We start from the raw sequence: 12,876 nt of genomic DNA, 5'->3' as shown, positions 1-12,876 counted from the left end.
CACAAGCGTGCCTAATGTCGCCAATTAGATGACAGTTGGAAACAAATTGTGTAATACGCCAATCTCATTCCCCGTTCTCTAGCTATGAGAGGGTGGGTTAATTGGAAACGTTTTGTTGAAATTCTTTTACGCGATTGCGGGCTGTTGCGTCTGAATTTAGTCACATGCACAAACCACCACCATTTTGTTTAGTTCGCCCTGAAATGTTATACTTCCATAATCGTATTTATCAGAGTTCCTATCTTCAAGTCATCCAATCGGATCAATTTCTCGCTCCACTCTAGAATTCAATTATAGCTTTATCTTTCGAATGATGAAAGTGAGAATCTCGCCAAAAGTAGAACAGCAGCTAAAACGACGGACAGTTTTCTAAATAACTCACTCATATCTATCAGTAGAGTTCAAGTAGCATACGTCTCAAGCGAGAATCTACCTTCTGAACGCACCAGCATGGAGCGCCTTCCAAATGAAGAGTTGAATCAACAATCAAGATTAGAGTTCCTTATATAGTTCTTGGAGGTGACATGCAGCATTCCATACCTACATTCGATGCTATTAATGAATAAAAAAAACAAACACATTCATATAAATTTACCATCTTTCGGTGTTTTCGGCTATTAATTATATAATAATTATAAACCTCTTAATAGATTATTCAATTTATTCTTCAGAGCAGCCTTTTTGGCATCATCGAATTCATCAGGAGTTTCTTTTTCTTTCTTCTTCTTTATATTCCGCGGATTTTTCTTCGTATCGGACGATTGTGTATTAGGTTGCTTTAAATCTCCATCATGCAAATAGTCTGTCTTATCATTGGTTTTTCGACTGCCTTTCTTAACAACGTAAGATCCTGTTTCGGCGTCTAAGCTGTTCTCTCCCTTAACGCCTGTCTTTCGATAATTTTTTTTCACAACAGGAAACTGGTCCTTCAGGCTAGTGATACCTGCACTAGTTTTTCTCTCCACAATCGATTTATCGAAAACAGAATGAGGCTTTTCTTTGAGAACTCTGTTACTCTGGACTCTTCTTGCAGAACTGTATTTCTCGTCGACGTGAGCGATAGGCTCGTTTGCTTCATCCTCCATGATACTGCAGTTCCTCGAGTTCAAATGAGGCAAACCACTGGATGCGAGACCGTACTCATCCATGTCCCCGCCTGTAGCGTGTCTGGCACCGACACTTAAGTCGTCGGACCGGGACACGTGTCGCTCACTCAAGTCGTCGGACCGGGACACGTGTCGCGCACTCGAGGCTTTGGACCGGGACACGTGTAGCTCATCCAAGGATTTGGACCTGGACACGTGTCGTGCACACAGCCACGTGCGCGGCAGGTCGTACGAAGTCTCAAGGGAGCCGTCATTGTAGGGGATATGCCAGGATAACCCGTCGCTCCTGCAGGGTTGACTCGTTGTCGTGAACTTGCGAGGTGGCTAATGTAAAGTAATACACGAAATTACTAGAAAAAATTAATTGAGAAGTAACAATGTGTTAATAAACAGAAATTTTTCAATACTGTTGTTGAAAACAAAACTAATTAGTACAAAAAGACCCCCGCGCTGACAGAAATTGATATAATTGATTGGCCTACGTTGATATAATTAACAACATCCAAGAAATATGAACTCAGTTTAATTGAATTAGGAAGATGATGAAAAATTTATAAATCCAACGAAACAAATGACATCTAGTGAACTAGGAGGCATCATTTATGAGTGATGGACTGAAGAATGATAGGTATATTGATCAATGTTAATGACTGACCTGCAGTTGGATTGGGTGAGCAAATTTTGTGGCTTGTTGAGCTCGTTGCTGCCAGAGTTTGAAGACTCGCTGAAGTTCGGCGTCTTGCAGTCTCGAGGCGTGATTACGAAGCTGGTCCCTGCATCAATTAGGAATAACTTAGTTCGGTAATTTGATAAAAATTCAGTCACCGACATCAGAGATTTCATGATTTAATCCACAGTGCAATCACTGTGCATGAAAACGCATCCATATATGATAAAAATAAATTCAAGTCATAATAAGTAAACATACTAATGTCGTTGATACATGGTATCTGGTCAATTTTCCATCATAAATTTAAGGATCAATTCTAAAAATCAAGAGACATCAGTAACGTAACCACTAGTCTGATCAAGCGTTGAAATGTAAATACTCACGAGGTGATAATCTTGCAGTCGATGCCTGAGTAGAGAGCAGCGTAGAGAATGAAACTATCATCTCCTGACCTGCACACCAAATTCAACCAATGAACGGAGGCAAATTGAAGAAAGCAAGCATGATGCAGATCCACTAATTTCTCTGCTCCCTGAATATCATAAGCAAAAATTAAATGAAAGAGCTCTCCAAGGACGCCTAAAAACACCAGCTTTGCTCCTATACATACAGCGCGCCATAAAGTAAATGAACAAACTCTGATTAGATAGAATTCTCTAGTTCATTAATAAATCTATTAAGGTAAATCTCTGACAATCAATGAATATGATTTGACTCCATGAAACATGCCAAGGTTGTTGACGTACAGGTCCGTGAGGTAGTGGCAGTGGGCGAGATCGTGCAGTCTAGACATGGTTGGCAGGTGCCACTTGGCCATGTGAGCTCTGCAGACGATCAGCAGCTTCGCACTTGGATGGTCGCTGATAATCTGCTCCACAATACTCAACAACTGCAATCAAAAGCTCCTATTAATTTCACACTCTCAGGACAGTGCTGCCCATTTTTATTACACTTCTCTTTAACTTCTCGTGTTTGTCTGCTACAAATCTTATAAGGTAATCGATATTTAACACACTATTACCTGTCCAACTGATCTGAAATTTTGCACACTTGCATAAAGTCAGAGATAATGCACAAATCAATTGACAGAATAAATAATTTTGAACATTTAAATTTTTTTATATATTAAAAATATGTAAATTAATTTTGTAATATTTGAAAATAAAATTAGAAATTTATTGTACTTGAGTAACATCTGAGACACTGGATTCTTTAGAAGTGTTGTCTTTAAAAAGTTATTTTTAAACGTATATTACTTAATAACATGTGTGTTCCATGTTGTTGGATGCAAGTACCTATATAAAAAATTTACATGCGCAAAGAGAGGACTAATTTTCTAGGTCACATGAAGCGAACTGGAAAATCTTACCATTATTTCAGTGAAATTAATTGAATTAAATATTATTTCACATATTTCCCAGATTACTCTCCTTTCTTCACAAGTTTTTAGAAACGCTGAAGATGTTTAAATTCGTCAAGTCAGGTTTTAAAACATTCCATACCTAACCTTATACCAATACCTGTGGTAAGCAATGAATATAAATATGATTATATAACAACCTTTCATACAACTTACACAGAAATGAACTCGTCAAAATCTAAATTCTACTCTAATCTATATCCCAATTATCTCTACGAAAGAGTATAGATACATTAGCAGCCATGCGCCGGTTCTGCTGCAGCATCTTGCTTCTTTGGTGCGCGGGCCCGCTACTCCTGTAGGCGATGTTGAGACCGTCCAGGATGTGCGTGAAGGGCGCGTGCACTGTGAGCAGACGGTCGAAGTGCTGCCATTCCTCAGGGCTACTGTTCACGTATATGTCCCCTCGCTTCAACACCTTCTCTAGAAACGCCTTCTGGAGCACACAAAACAACACCAATTTAAAAAAAAGACACCAGGTCAATTTGGTGAATTGGGGACGCTTCAGGTTTATTAGCCTTAACAGAAAAGTATTCTTGAAAGATCAGCTGGTAAAAATATGATCTTCAGCATCTGTATCACAACATAATTAGGCAATTTAGCCCATAATTTTCAATTAAATGAACAGGTAAAAAGATAGTAGGTCAGCAACTTTGAGAAATTTGACTATCGCAAGACTACCATGCAACTATTATAGCTTAGGCTGAAACTCCTTACCCTGAGACTGGTAAAAGTATCAGGAGATATTGGAGAAAAGTCCATGATATTGCCACACGATCGACATCGGCCACTGGAATAAAATATAATTTTAGCTACTCATGTGCTGAGTATATGCAAAAAAATTAGCAATGAAAATACATAATAAAGAAAGCACCATTCTTAATCACCCTTATTTATGCTAGATTATTGCCAACATTATCAATAATTTAGGTTAATTAAATTTTCCTTTAGTTCATGAAGTTTTTTATTTGCATAAATATTACAGGACACAACATTTTCTAACTGATGCGAAAAAACAGCTGTTCTAAAAATGAACCAACACCATCATAAGCCACAAAAAAAAAAAAAAAAAAAAGCCAATGAACAGTTCACCCTCTCAAAGTAGTCTTAAATACTTAAATAAGTAAGCAGATCACAGCAGTACAGCATATGCTGGAACTGACCTATATGTGTTGACTGTGGTCATGGTGACATCCCATCCCACCTCCTTCAGGAGGTCACTAAGAGGACCAAGAGACTCCAAGTCCAAGAAAACCTGCCACTTATGCAGCAGCTGCAGGAAGCGAATTACAGCTGTTTTACGGTCCTCCTGCACATAATGGATTTTTTTGTGATATTACTGATGATCGACCATATCTTATATTAAAATTTCTTCAAGGATTGTCAAAATTGTTGGCTTTCAGCAAGTCTCATGGGAGAAACAAGTCGGCAATAACACAACAAGTAACTGTAGCTGTTTACAAATATATTATAAGGTTTGAGAACATCAATATGTTGTGATTTCAGTGCAAATAAAACTATAGGGTTAGAAAAAAGATGCTCAATACCAGGCAGTTGATAGAATAATATTTTAAATCCAGTTAATTAATCAAATGATTTTTGTGTATAGGAGTCTAAATCCATATCAAATGACTAACCTATGCAAAAGACTACTTTTAACTGTATATACAATCAAACGAGGTAAAAAGGCACGGGCGGGGTAAATCAGGACGCGTGTCTCACATTTTGTAGAAATGTTGTAGCAGCTAAACTACTCACAATATTGCATAACTAAAAATAGTGGCGAAAACTTCAACATTTTTACTATCTATTATGTATAAAGCTAGTCAAGAAATCAAACATTTACTATCTCTAAGAAATCGCTAAAAAAAGTGTAAAAGTGCAAAAATGCTCAAAACCGTCTATTTTTACCCCGTTTGATGGAAATGCATGGGGTACTTGCCTTCTCTAGTGTGGTACAATAATTTGCAAATGCAAGGACCACTCTCTGAAATTTTTTACTTTGAGTGTTCATGAGCTGACAAAGCAGTTGCCAGGCATTCTTTGTATCACCACTGCAAAAAGCAGCCACGGTCATGTTTTCATAAACTTCCTGCAAAATGCAAAATTAACATCAGTAGGAAATGCATTATCATGGCATCATAAGAAATAAAATTAAATATCCAATGCTTGTGCTTGAATGCCTCTAGACTTTGAAGTGAGATAATATTTTCTAACACAACCAAATGAATGAATTGAAAATAACATAATACCAGTTATATTTTGATTAGATAAAAACTAGTCTAAAAATAAAAATAAAATATTTTCAAAATGAAATTACCTACAGAGGGAACAATTCCAATCTTCTTGATGGTCTGGAGGAGTTGATGGCTTTGTTGCCAGTGGCTGGTCCTACAGAGAGCACCAATCATCCTCACCAATAGGGGCATACTTTGAACAGGAACTCGTTTGCTCAATTCATCATAGGTGCTCAGGATTGTTGCTTCATCACATTCCTTAAGAAAGAAATTTTTTTAGTAATTGCATCATGATTTGGGTTAAAATATTCACAAATCAAAAAGATACATTTAATATTGCAAAATATTTCAAACATCTCACACAAGATGCAAGGATGCTAAAAAAAACTTTGCAGCACGACTTACTTACCTCCTGACTTTGACTACAAATGTCCATGAATAGAGCAAGGCAACCAGTGGTTGGCTCATGACTTATTTCCTTTAAATACAAAAGGAAAGATGAGGCTAGCTTCAAGTTGTTACTGCTTCTGCACTCCTTCATAATGTTGGTGATGCATTGTTCAGTATTTGAAGATTTTTGTAGACCATGTTGCATTATCTCTTCCCATTTCTCAGATGGAAGTTCATGTTTCTCTTGGAATACAGATTCATATTGAAGAAAATGTGAATACTTTCGTAATATTTCTGTTTCTCTATCCCTAGCTTTTTGGGCAGCTGTACATGAATAACTAAAGAGTCTATTTTGAGCAGAGATAGTAGAACCTGGTGAGAATTTCCATCCAAAATTTGTAGCATTCAACTTCACTCCATGGAATAGGTTTCCATTGAATACTTTTCCATACACTTTACACCAAAATACTCTCATTTTGTATTTAAAATGAGCTCCTTACCAACTACTAGTATGGATTAACTGAAAGAGAAGATGGATATTTCATGAATAAATTAGCTTTCATGTCCTTAGCTGACCCCAGGACAGGTGTAGAATAGGTAGGTATCTATCTATTGAGTTGTTATTAGAGCTTTCCAGTTTTGACTAAAACCCAGACCAGAATTAGGAAAAAATAATAGAATACAAATTTTTCAAAAGGATGTAAAACTCAAAATTTTTCATATCAAAAGTTTATATTTACTTAGAAAAATTTTGTCCAACCAGCACATCAGGATCTCAGGAAACTTCATCTTCCAATCAAACTAATTGATAGAGAATAGTCTGAAAACATACAGGAAATATGGAAAATTGTAGTACCAAATTTACATTGATTTCAAAAATTCATGTCAGGTACAGCAGACCCCAGACTGGGCTAGCAATCATAGACCTGTGTAATTAAGTCACAGAAAAGAGAATTTTTCAGTGAAACTAATTGACAGAGAATTGTCTGAAACATCCAGAAACCAGCTAACATTTACACAAAATTTCTGTTGATGAACTTGGAAAAGTTCATGTTTGGCAAAGTGGACCCTGTACAGGTTTGCCAATGTCAGGGCAGGCCCTCAAGACCGTTGCAGGAAGGACAAGGCAAACAAGTTTTGATACTTTACTAAGTTAAGGAATAAATGCCTTTAAGAACTGAAAGTTGCAGGTACAGAATGGCACTGTGCGTGCTTACTCATCACGTTACTTGGAACTAAATCTAAACTGGAAACATACGGAATTAACAGAACAAGTCTAAGCTTCGTGTCGGCTCCTCCTTAGTTCAACCACGGACAGATCGCACACACGCAGCACCCAACTCAACTTGAGGTTTGCCAGCTCAACAGAGCGGGCGGACACTGACGCGACGAAACTGGCCCGCGTAGAACTAGCTGGCTCTAGCAGCTTTGAAAGAAAACCACAAGGGCTCCAAAGGTAACATGGTCAGCGCCACCGAGCAGGCCCACCGGCGTGCCTTAAACAAAAGGGACGTAGTCAGCATCAGGCTACAGGTGCTGCCACGCTAGGGAGTTAAAGCGAGCAGACTGTTGGGGCACTGACAAAATATAGACTAATAGGAAAGCATGACTGACTAGCAAAATGACTAGCTGGCAAACATGACGTTTAGTCAGACCTTGAGGCTCACAACTTACATCTAATTCACATCCATAATTGCACCCCACCTAAACCAATTAAACACAAGTGATAATTTCAGTATAGTAAGACTAAGACAACAATTACAAAAATACAAGCATTACCGTAATTCACATGAGGCAGCTTACCGGAACAAACCGCAGTACCTACAGCAAAGCAATGCTGACTGAAACCAAAGAGCGTACAAGATGTGCGCGTCTTCAGGGCTCAACAAGCAGTGGACTAAGCTTTCAGCATGATTGACCTAACATGACAATTTTAGCAGGAAATCTATTTTAGCAAGCTTTCAATCACAGCCAATCTTGAACCAGTATTTTTATGTAACAGGACAGTTTATTTTTCTATCAGATCTATTGATAGAGAATGTTCTAAAACATCCAGAACACATAAAACATTTTTTATCGAATTTTTTATTTATTTGGGAAAAGTTCATATCAGGTTCAGAGGACTCTGGAATGGTCCTGCAATGAACAAAAACTTGGTAAAAATGTCCTATATTTTCTGATGTTTCAAAGCATTTTCCATGCATTAATTTGATCAAAAATTAAATTTATTTGTGACCAAAAATGATGGTCAGAGATTACTCTACCAGTCCAGGGTCTGCTGTACTGGATTTGAATTTTACTTGAGACAATTCTCTATAAATTATGTTATCAAAAAATCAACTTTTCTGAGACCCTGAACTGCTGGTATTAGCAGTTTAGGATATTCTTCTAAGTATTTGAAATTTTTATATAGGTACACAATTTTGAATTTTCTCAACATTTCAGATGATTTGTAACATTTTAATTTTTTTATGATCCTTGTCTGGCAGACTGGTCCTGGTCTGAATTTGAATCACTAGTCCATATTCAGTATCAACTAACAGGCAGCTGTCTGAGCTTTCCTACCATTTTTTATAGTCAAAACATTCACACTAGGCCTGACTGAAATTTTCCTACTTATGAATGAAATCTTGAGCCTTGAGGCTCTGGAGTGACCAATTTTATAGTGGCAAAGCTGTAACTGCAGTGATCCAGGGAACAGTAGAAAAATTTCATGCCAGATGCTAGATGAATTACTCTATTTAATTGTTATGGGGAGCGACTAGGCCTAGCCAAAATTTTATCTTGGCTATTTACAGACAGTTCACTTTGAAACTTGATACACATATGTAAAGCTGCAAAATAGACGGCTTTTATTCACGTCAATATTTCGAAAAAGATGAAAGAAAATGTGAAATTCTTAGAAAATGGCCCAAAAAGGGGGTAGGGTAAACGCGGTATATTCCGACATCGTGGGTAATTCTGTCACCTCTCTAGTTTTTCCTTTATATTAAGCTTTGTTCTAGTTCCATGCGTTCGTTGATGGTTGAAATGGTGACGTCATACATTTGCGCGTCAAACTACTGCCAAAAAAAACACTAGGTCTTAGCCATCTAGCGGGAAAATATTGAGATCCAAAGAGAGACAATGCACGCTACCCAGTGAGATCATCGAAAAATGTGTCAAATTTGACAGTTGACCTTGCTCTACCAAATAGTGAATACCGGTATCTGTTTGTATAGGAAGAATATTATGGTTTGAGACTTTTAAATACATCTGTGAATATATTAGGAATCCTTTAAGTATACTTGTATTTGCTGATTTCAAGNGCAGCTTGATGAAACTTTGCACACGTCTTCACTAACGTTTATGTTTAGGTCGTGATTATTTTTTAATTGTGCCTTCAATTAAAGGTAGTACACAAAAAGCCTGAGCAAGAGGATAGGAGATGCTAGGCTCACTGCGAATTTAGAACCGTATAAGGCGCACCAAAGGCGAAATTGAAAAAAATGATGATGACCTAAACATCACCGTTTTTTTTTAACATTTGCTAAGTTCATTAGTTTGGAAGATATTTTAGGCTTAATGAGGAAAATTAACTAATGCGGGGAAGAAGTGAAAAAAATGATCATTTATCACGTTCATTCGCTCAAGGGCATTGCGAATGAATAGTTTTGTTTGTAATTTGGTAAAGATTATTAAATTTGTCAAGTAAGTTTATCTTAAAAATTTGTTCACAAAGTGTCGGATTGATATATCATTTGCGAAAATCCCCTCAACACAGTGTTTGCTCTAAATCAGGAATTAAATCGAAAGCGGAATCCGGAAGGGAAATCCAAATAGGCAAGCACTTGAACGTCTCCTCCTATGACAAACGCGCTAGATATTTCTTTTCTGAATGAGAGAATGTAAGCTAAATATGAACTAGTCCGAACGGCCAATCATAGCTTGATGCGTGTTGTTGATATATGTGTTGCCAGCTGCAGCCAGCAGTGCGTTTTGAACTGGCGCCGCGTATGGTTGTCGATGCATGTGCTTCCAGTCATGCACTGTCGTCTGCCTCGATTCTACTAGCGTATGAGTCAGAGGTGTCTGGTGCATAAAAACGGATTTTTTGTTAACTGATTTTAATGAATTGAATTATGATTGTTTAACATTCGCGTTCATAAATTTAGTCTGCAATGCATAGGCTTAATTTGCGTTCAGAAATGGGATGTTTACCCTAAAAAAAACGTGTTCTCGATTGCCACTATGCCTAGGATTTTCAAGCTACAATGAGTGAATGAGATGCATATCATTTGATGCATAAAGACCATATCTATTGATTTATTGTAGCTTTTTTTTTAATTCAAATTTTTGTAGGTGACGGAGCTTTTTCATAAAATTTTCAAAAATTTTTCAAATTTCCTCCCTTTTTTCAAAATATTTTCAAACTATAAAGAAATTTAATAAAAGCTAAGATAATTGGATAGATCTTTTGTTTGCAATTTGAATGGTATATCTCTCATTGCTGTAACTCAAAAACTCTAGGAGGAGATTGGTTTGCAGTGACAATAGTGTGAATGTTCAGTAGAGCACACTGCAAACAAATTTTTTGGTATTGGCCAAAAATTTTGGATTTTCCAATTTTTAGTTTCATCTAAACCCATTAATGCCGAGAATTATGTAAGGAGAATTTTTCATGCTAAATGACTCTTTATGATGTCAATAAACAACTGAAACACTCAAAACGGAAATTTAGTTGAAAATATGAAAAATGCAGCTTGGCCGAACATATGTGCCCATTCGGCTATAAAATCATGATTTCAGAAGAAATTGAAATAAACCTATAAATATATTCCTTTGTTAGCTCTATAGTCTATGCATCCAGTCATACAGACTCCTTTTTTTATTTCTCAAAACTCAAAAGCTAAGTAGTAGAGTATCTATGGCTTAGTGCCTTAGTGTGTTATTCTTCCTGTAGTGCACCGCACTTCACGACACCACACTTCAATACACACTAGTGACACTACCCGTTTTCTGGGCTCTGCGTCACAACCGGCTTTTTAAGGAGAGTTATACACCAGGATTTTGGATTTGGATTTGGGGCGTGGTACCTCTGAGAGAAAGAATTTCAGGGTCAGGCCTTTGCAACGGCCATCAGCCACGCATCACATTTTCATTTGTTAGTAAGAAGGAAGGGAGACCAAGCCAGGTGGAAGCAACATTCAAGAGAAGAGGCTAGAAGAGGTGTGAAAGTTTGTGTTAAGGTTGAGAAGTAATCAAGGGGAAGAGAAGTTCAAGGGGAAATTCATTGGTTTATTATTGCTATTTGTCAATTATTGCACTGTGTATTTGATAATTATATTAGCTATGGGGCCTTGTAGGCCCTGAGTGACTATTTGCGATATTATTCTGGTTTGGTTATTTCAATTTTATTATTATTATTGCTTTTTTCTTACACCCTCCCAGCCTCCACTCTAGCCAACCTCCTCCTCTCCCTCACCCTCCAAGCACTCTCCAAAAATCGCTTTCCACTCTCAATCATAGCAGCAGTTACCCCCGTGAACATCATATTTACTTGCTCTCACTCTTGCTGCACTGCCAAGTATTCCTAACCACTGATTTGCTTTACTTAAACTCAATGCTTTAGTTCTCTCACATGATGAGTAGATACTTGGGAATGAGTGTTGATCAAAAAGGATGTGAGTCACATCCTTTTTGATCAACACTCATTCCCAAGTATCTATACTCATTTGTCATCCCAATCACATTTCCTCCCAGCTGCCACACTCTACCCACATCCTCAGCTGCTCCATTCACAACTAGCACCTGACTCTTCTCTGGGCTAAAGAGAACATTAAAATCCTTGCCATACTCAGTTATACAGTCAAGCCTACTCTGAAGTTCAATACCATTTTCACTCATTATTACTGCATCATCCACATACAATAGCATTTTTAGTCTTTCATCTCCAACACACACTCCCACATCCATTCTTCTCAGTCTAGCAGCCATCTCTTCAGTGTATAGGCTGAAGTCCTGAAGAGAAGTGGAGACAGGATACATCCTTGTCGAACACCCCTCACGCACTCCCAGTGTGGAATTCTAGAGGGATAATAAATTAACCAGTACACATAGCATATTGGAAAGCAGGACCTGAAAGCTTGGAAAGGCCAGGAACTTTACACTTTCAGTCCATTATTTACATATCCTATCCCTTTCCAGAATTCCATTTGTGATTGGTTTGTTATTTTAGCCACTTTCAGCTTTCCAGCTTTGATTGGATAATAGAATTGTAATATTATCTGCTTTCTAGCTGTGATTGGTTGATGGAAATGCTTTCAAGCTGTGATTGGCTGATGGGGATGCTTTCAAGCTGTGATTGGTTGATGGGGATGCTTTCAAGCTGTGATTGGTTGATGGGGATGCTTTCAAGCTGTGATTGGTTGTGCCCATAAGCCCCACCCCCAAGTATGGTATATGTACTACAGTACTGGTTAACTAAATACTTAACTAAAACTTGATCATTACAAACAAAAGGCCTGGAAATTAAAAAAAAAATCATTAAATATAAGACAAATAAAAAATATCTATCAAACATGAGATATCCAAATAATTCTATTACAAACCTAATGTACTATACAATTGAAACATTTTGTCCATTTTTGATCCTCCTTTTCATTTATAGTCAGTCTCCTGGCAGGCTGGTAGAGCACTGCATCCAAGGAAAGCTTTTCACCTTGGGTGGAAAGCTTTTTTATAAGTGAACTTCCATTCTTAGAATTCCAGCCTGCACACTCCACCCAGTCAGTCATGGTGGTTTTTTAGCAAATCCTTGGGCATTTAGCCCCAGCAGACTCCAGCAGGCACTCCGCAGGCACAGTGGCGCTCTGAAGCAGAAAAAACCTAGATCCAGGTTTTTTGCTTCCCACTCAGTTTCTAGGTTTTTCATTAACAAACTGATCCTAATCTAATTTTTTTTTCAGAATGGTGCGCTGAAAGCAGAAATCAGTCAACAGTTATAGCCAACCTAAGCCAAGAAAGGGAGAACTACGAGACTTACGCGATGGAGATTGGAGCCATTTACAGGAG

The 12,876-nt window shown here is 37.7% G+C and overlaps 1 protein-coding gene across 3 annotated transcripts; it reads right to left on the bottom strand.

The window, feature by feature from the left end:
• Nucleotides 1-584: 584 nt before the first annotated feature.
• Nucleotides 585-6,536, bottom strand: LOC108672851 (mitochondrial ribonuclease P catalytic subunit). 3 transcript variants are annotated; one of them, XM_047884400.1, is made up of 11 exons: nt 5,843-6,536; nt 5,521-5,691; nt 5,139-5,288; nt 4,360-4,505; nt 3,914-3,986; nt 3,429-3,632; nt 2,523-2,665; nt 2,160-2,228; nt 1,762-1,879; nt 1,214-1,430; nt 585-1,180 (listed from the first exon to the last, which is right to left on the bottom strand). In XM_047884400.1, the coding sequence occupies exons 1-11, from the start codon at nt 6,296-6,298 to the stop codon at nt 633-635; spliced, it is 2,295 nt and encodes a 764-aa protein (XP_047740356.1). In that variant the 5' UTR covers nt 6,299-6,536; the 3' UTR covers nt 585-632. The 3 variants fall into 3 exon arrangements, with proteins under 3 accessions (XP_047740356.1, XP_018016092.1, XP_018016093.1); XM_018160603.2 differs by having other exon boundaries at nt 585-1,430; XM_018160604.2 differs by lacking the exon at nt 5,843-6,536 and having other exon boundaries at nt 585-1,430; nt 5,517-5,582.
• Between the last annotated feature and the right edge of the window lie 6,340 nt (nt 6,537-12,876).

This window comes from Hyalella azteca, unplaced genomic scaffold (genome assembly GCF_000764305.2).
Source record: "Hyalella azteca isolate HAZT.00-mixed unplaced genomic scaffold, Hazt_2.0.2 contig15387, whole genome shotgun sequence".
NCBI lineage: Eukaryota > Metazoa > Arthropoda > Malacostraca > Amphipoda > Hyalellidae > Hyalella > Hyalella azteca.
This window is presented reverse-complemented; position numbering and strand designations above follow the sequence as displayed.

What these genes read in the sequence shown, in the direction of transcription:
- LOC108672851 (XM_018160603.2), bottom strand. Translation starts at nt 6,298, where the DNA reads ATGAGAGTATTTTGGTGTAAAGTGTATGGAAAAGTATTCAATGGAAAC. An exon ending in TGCCACTACCTCACGGACCT is followed by an intron (nt 2,229 to 2,522) that starts GTACGTCAACAA and finishes TTTGGTGTGCAG; the next exon opens with GTCAGGAGATGATAGTTTCA. An exon ending in CTCACCCAATCCAACTGCAG is followed by an intron (nt 1,431 to 1,761) that starts GTCAGTCATTAA and finishes ACTTTACATTAG; the next exon opens with CCACCTCGCAAGTTCACGAC.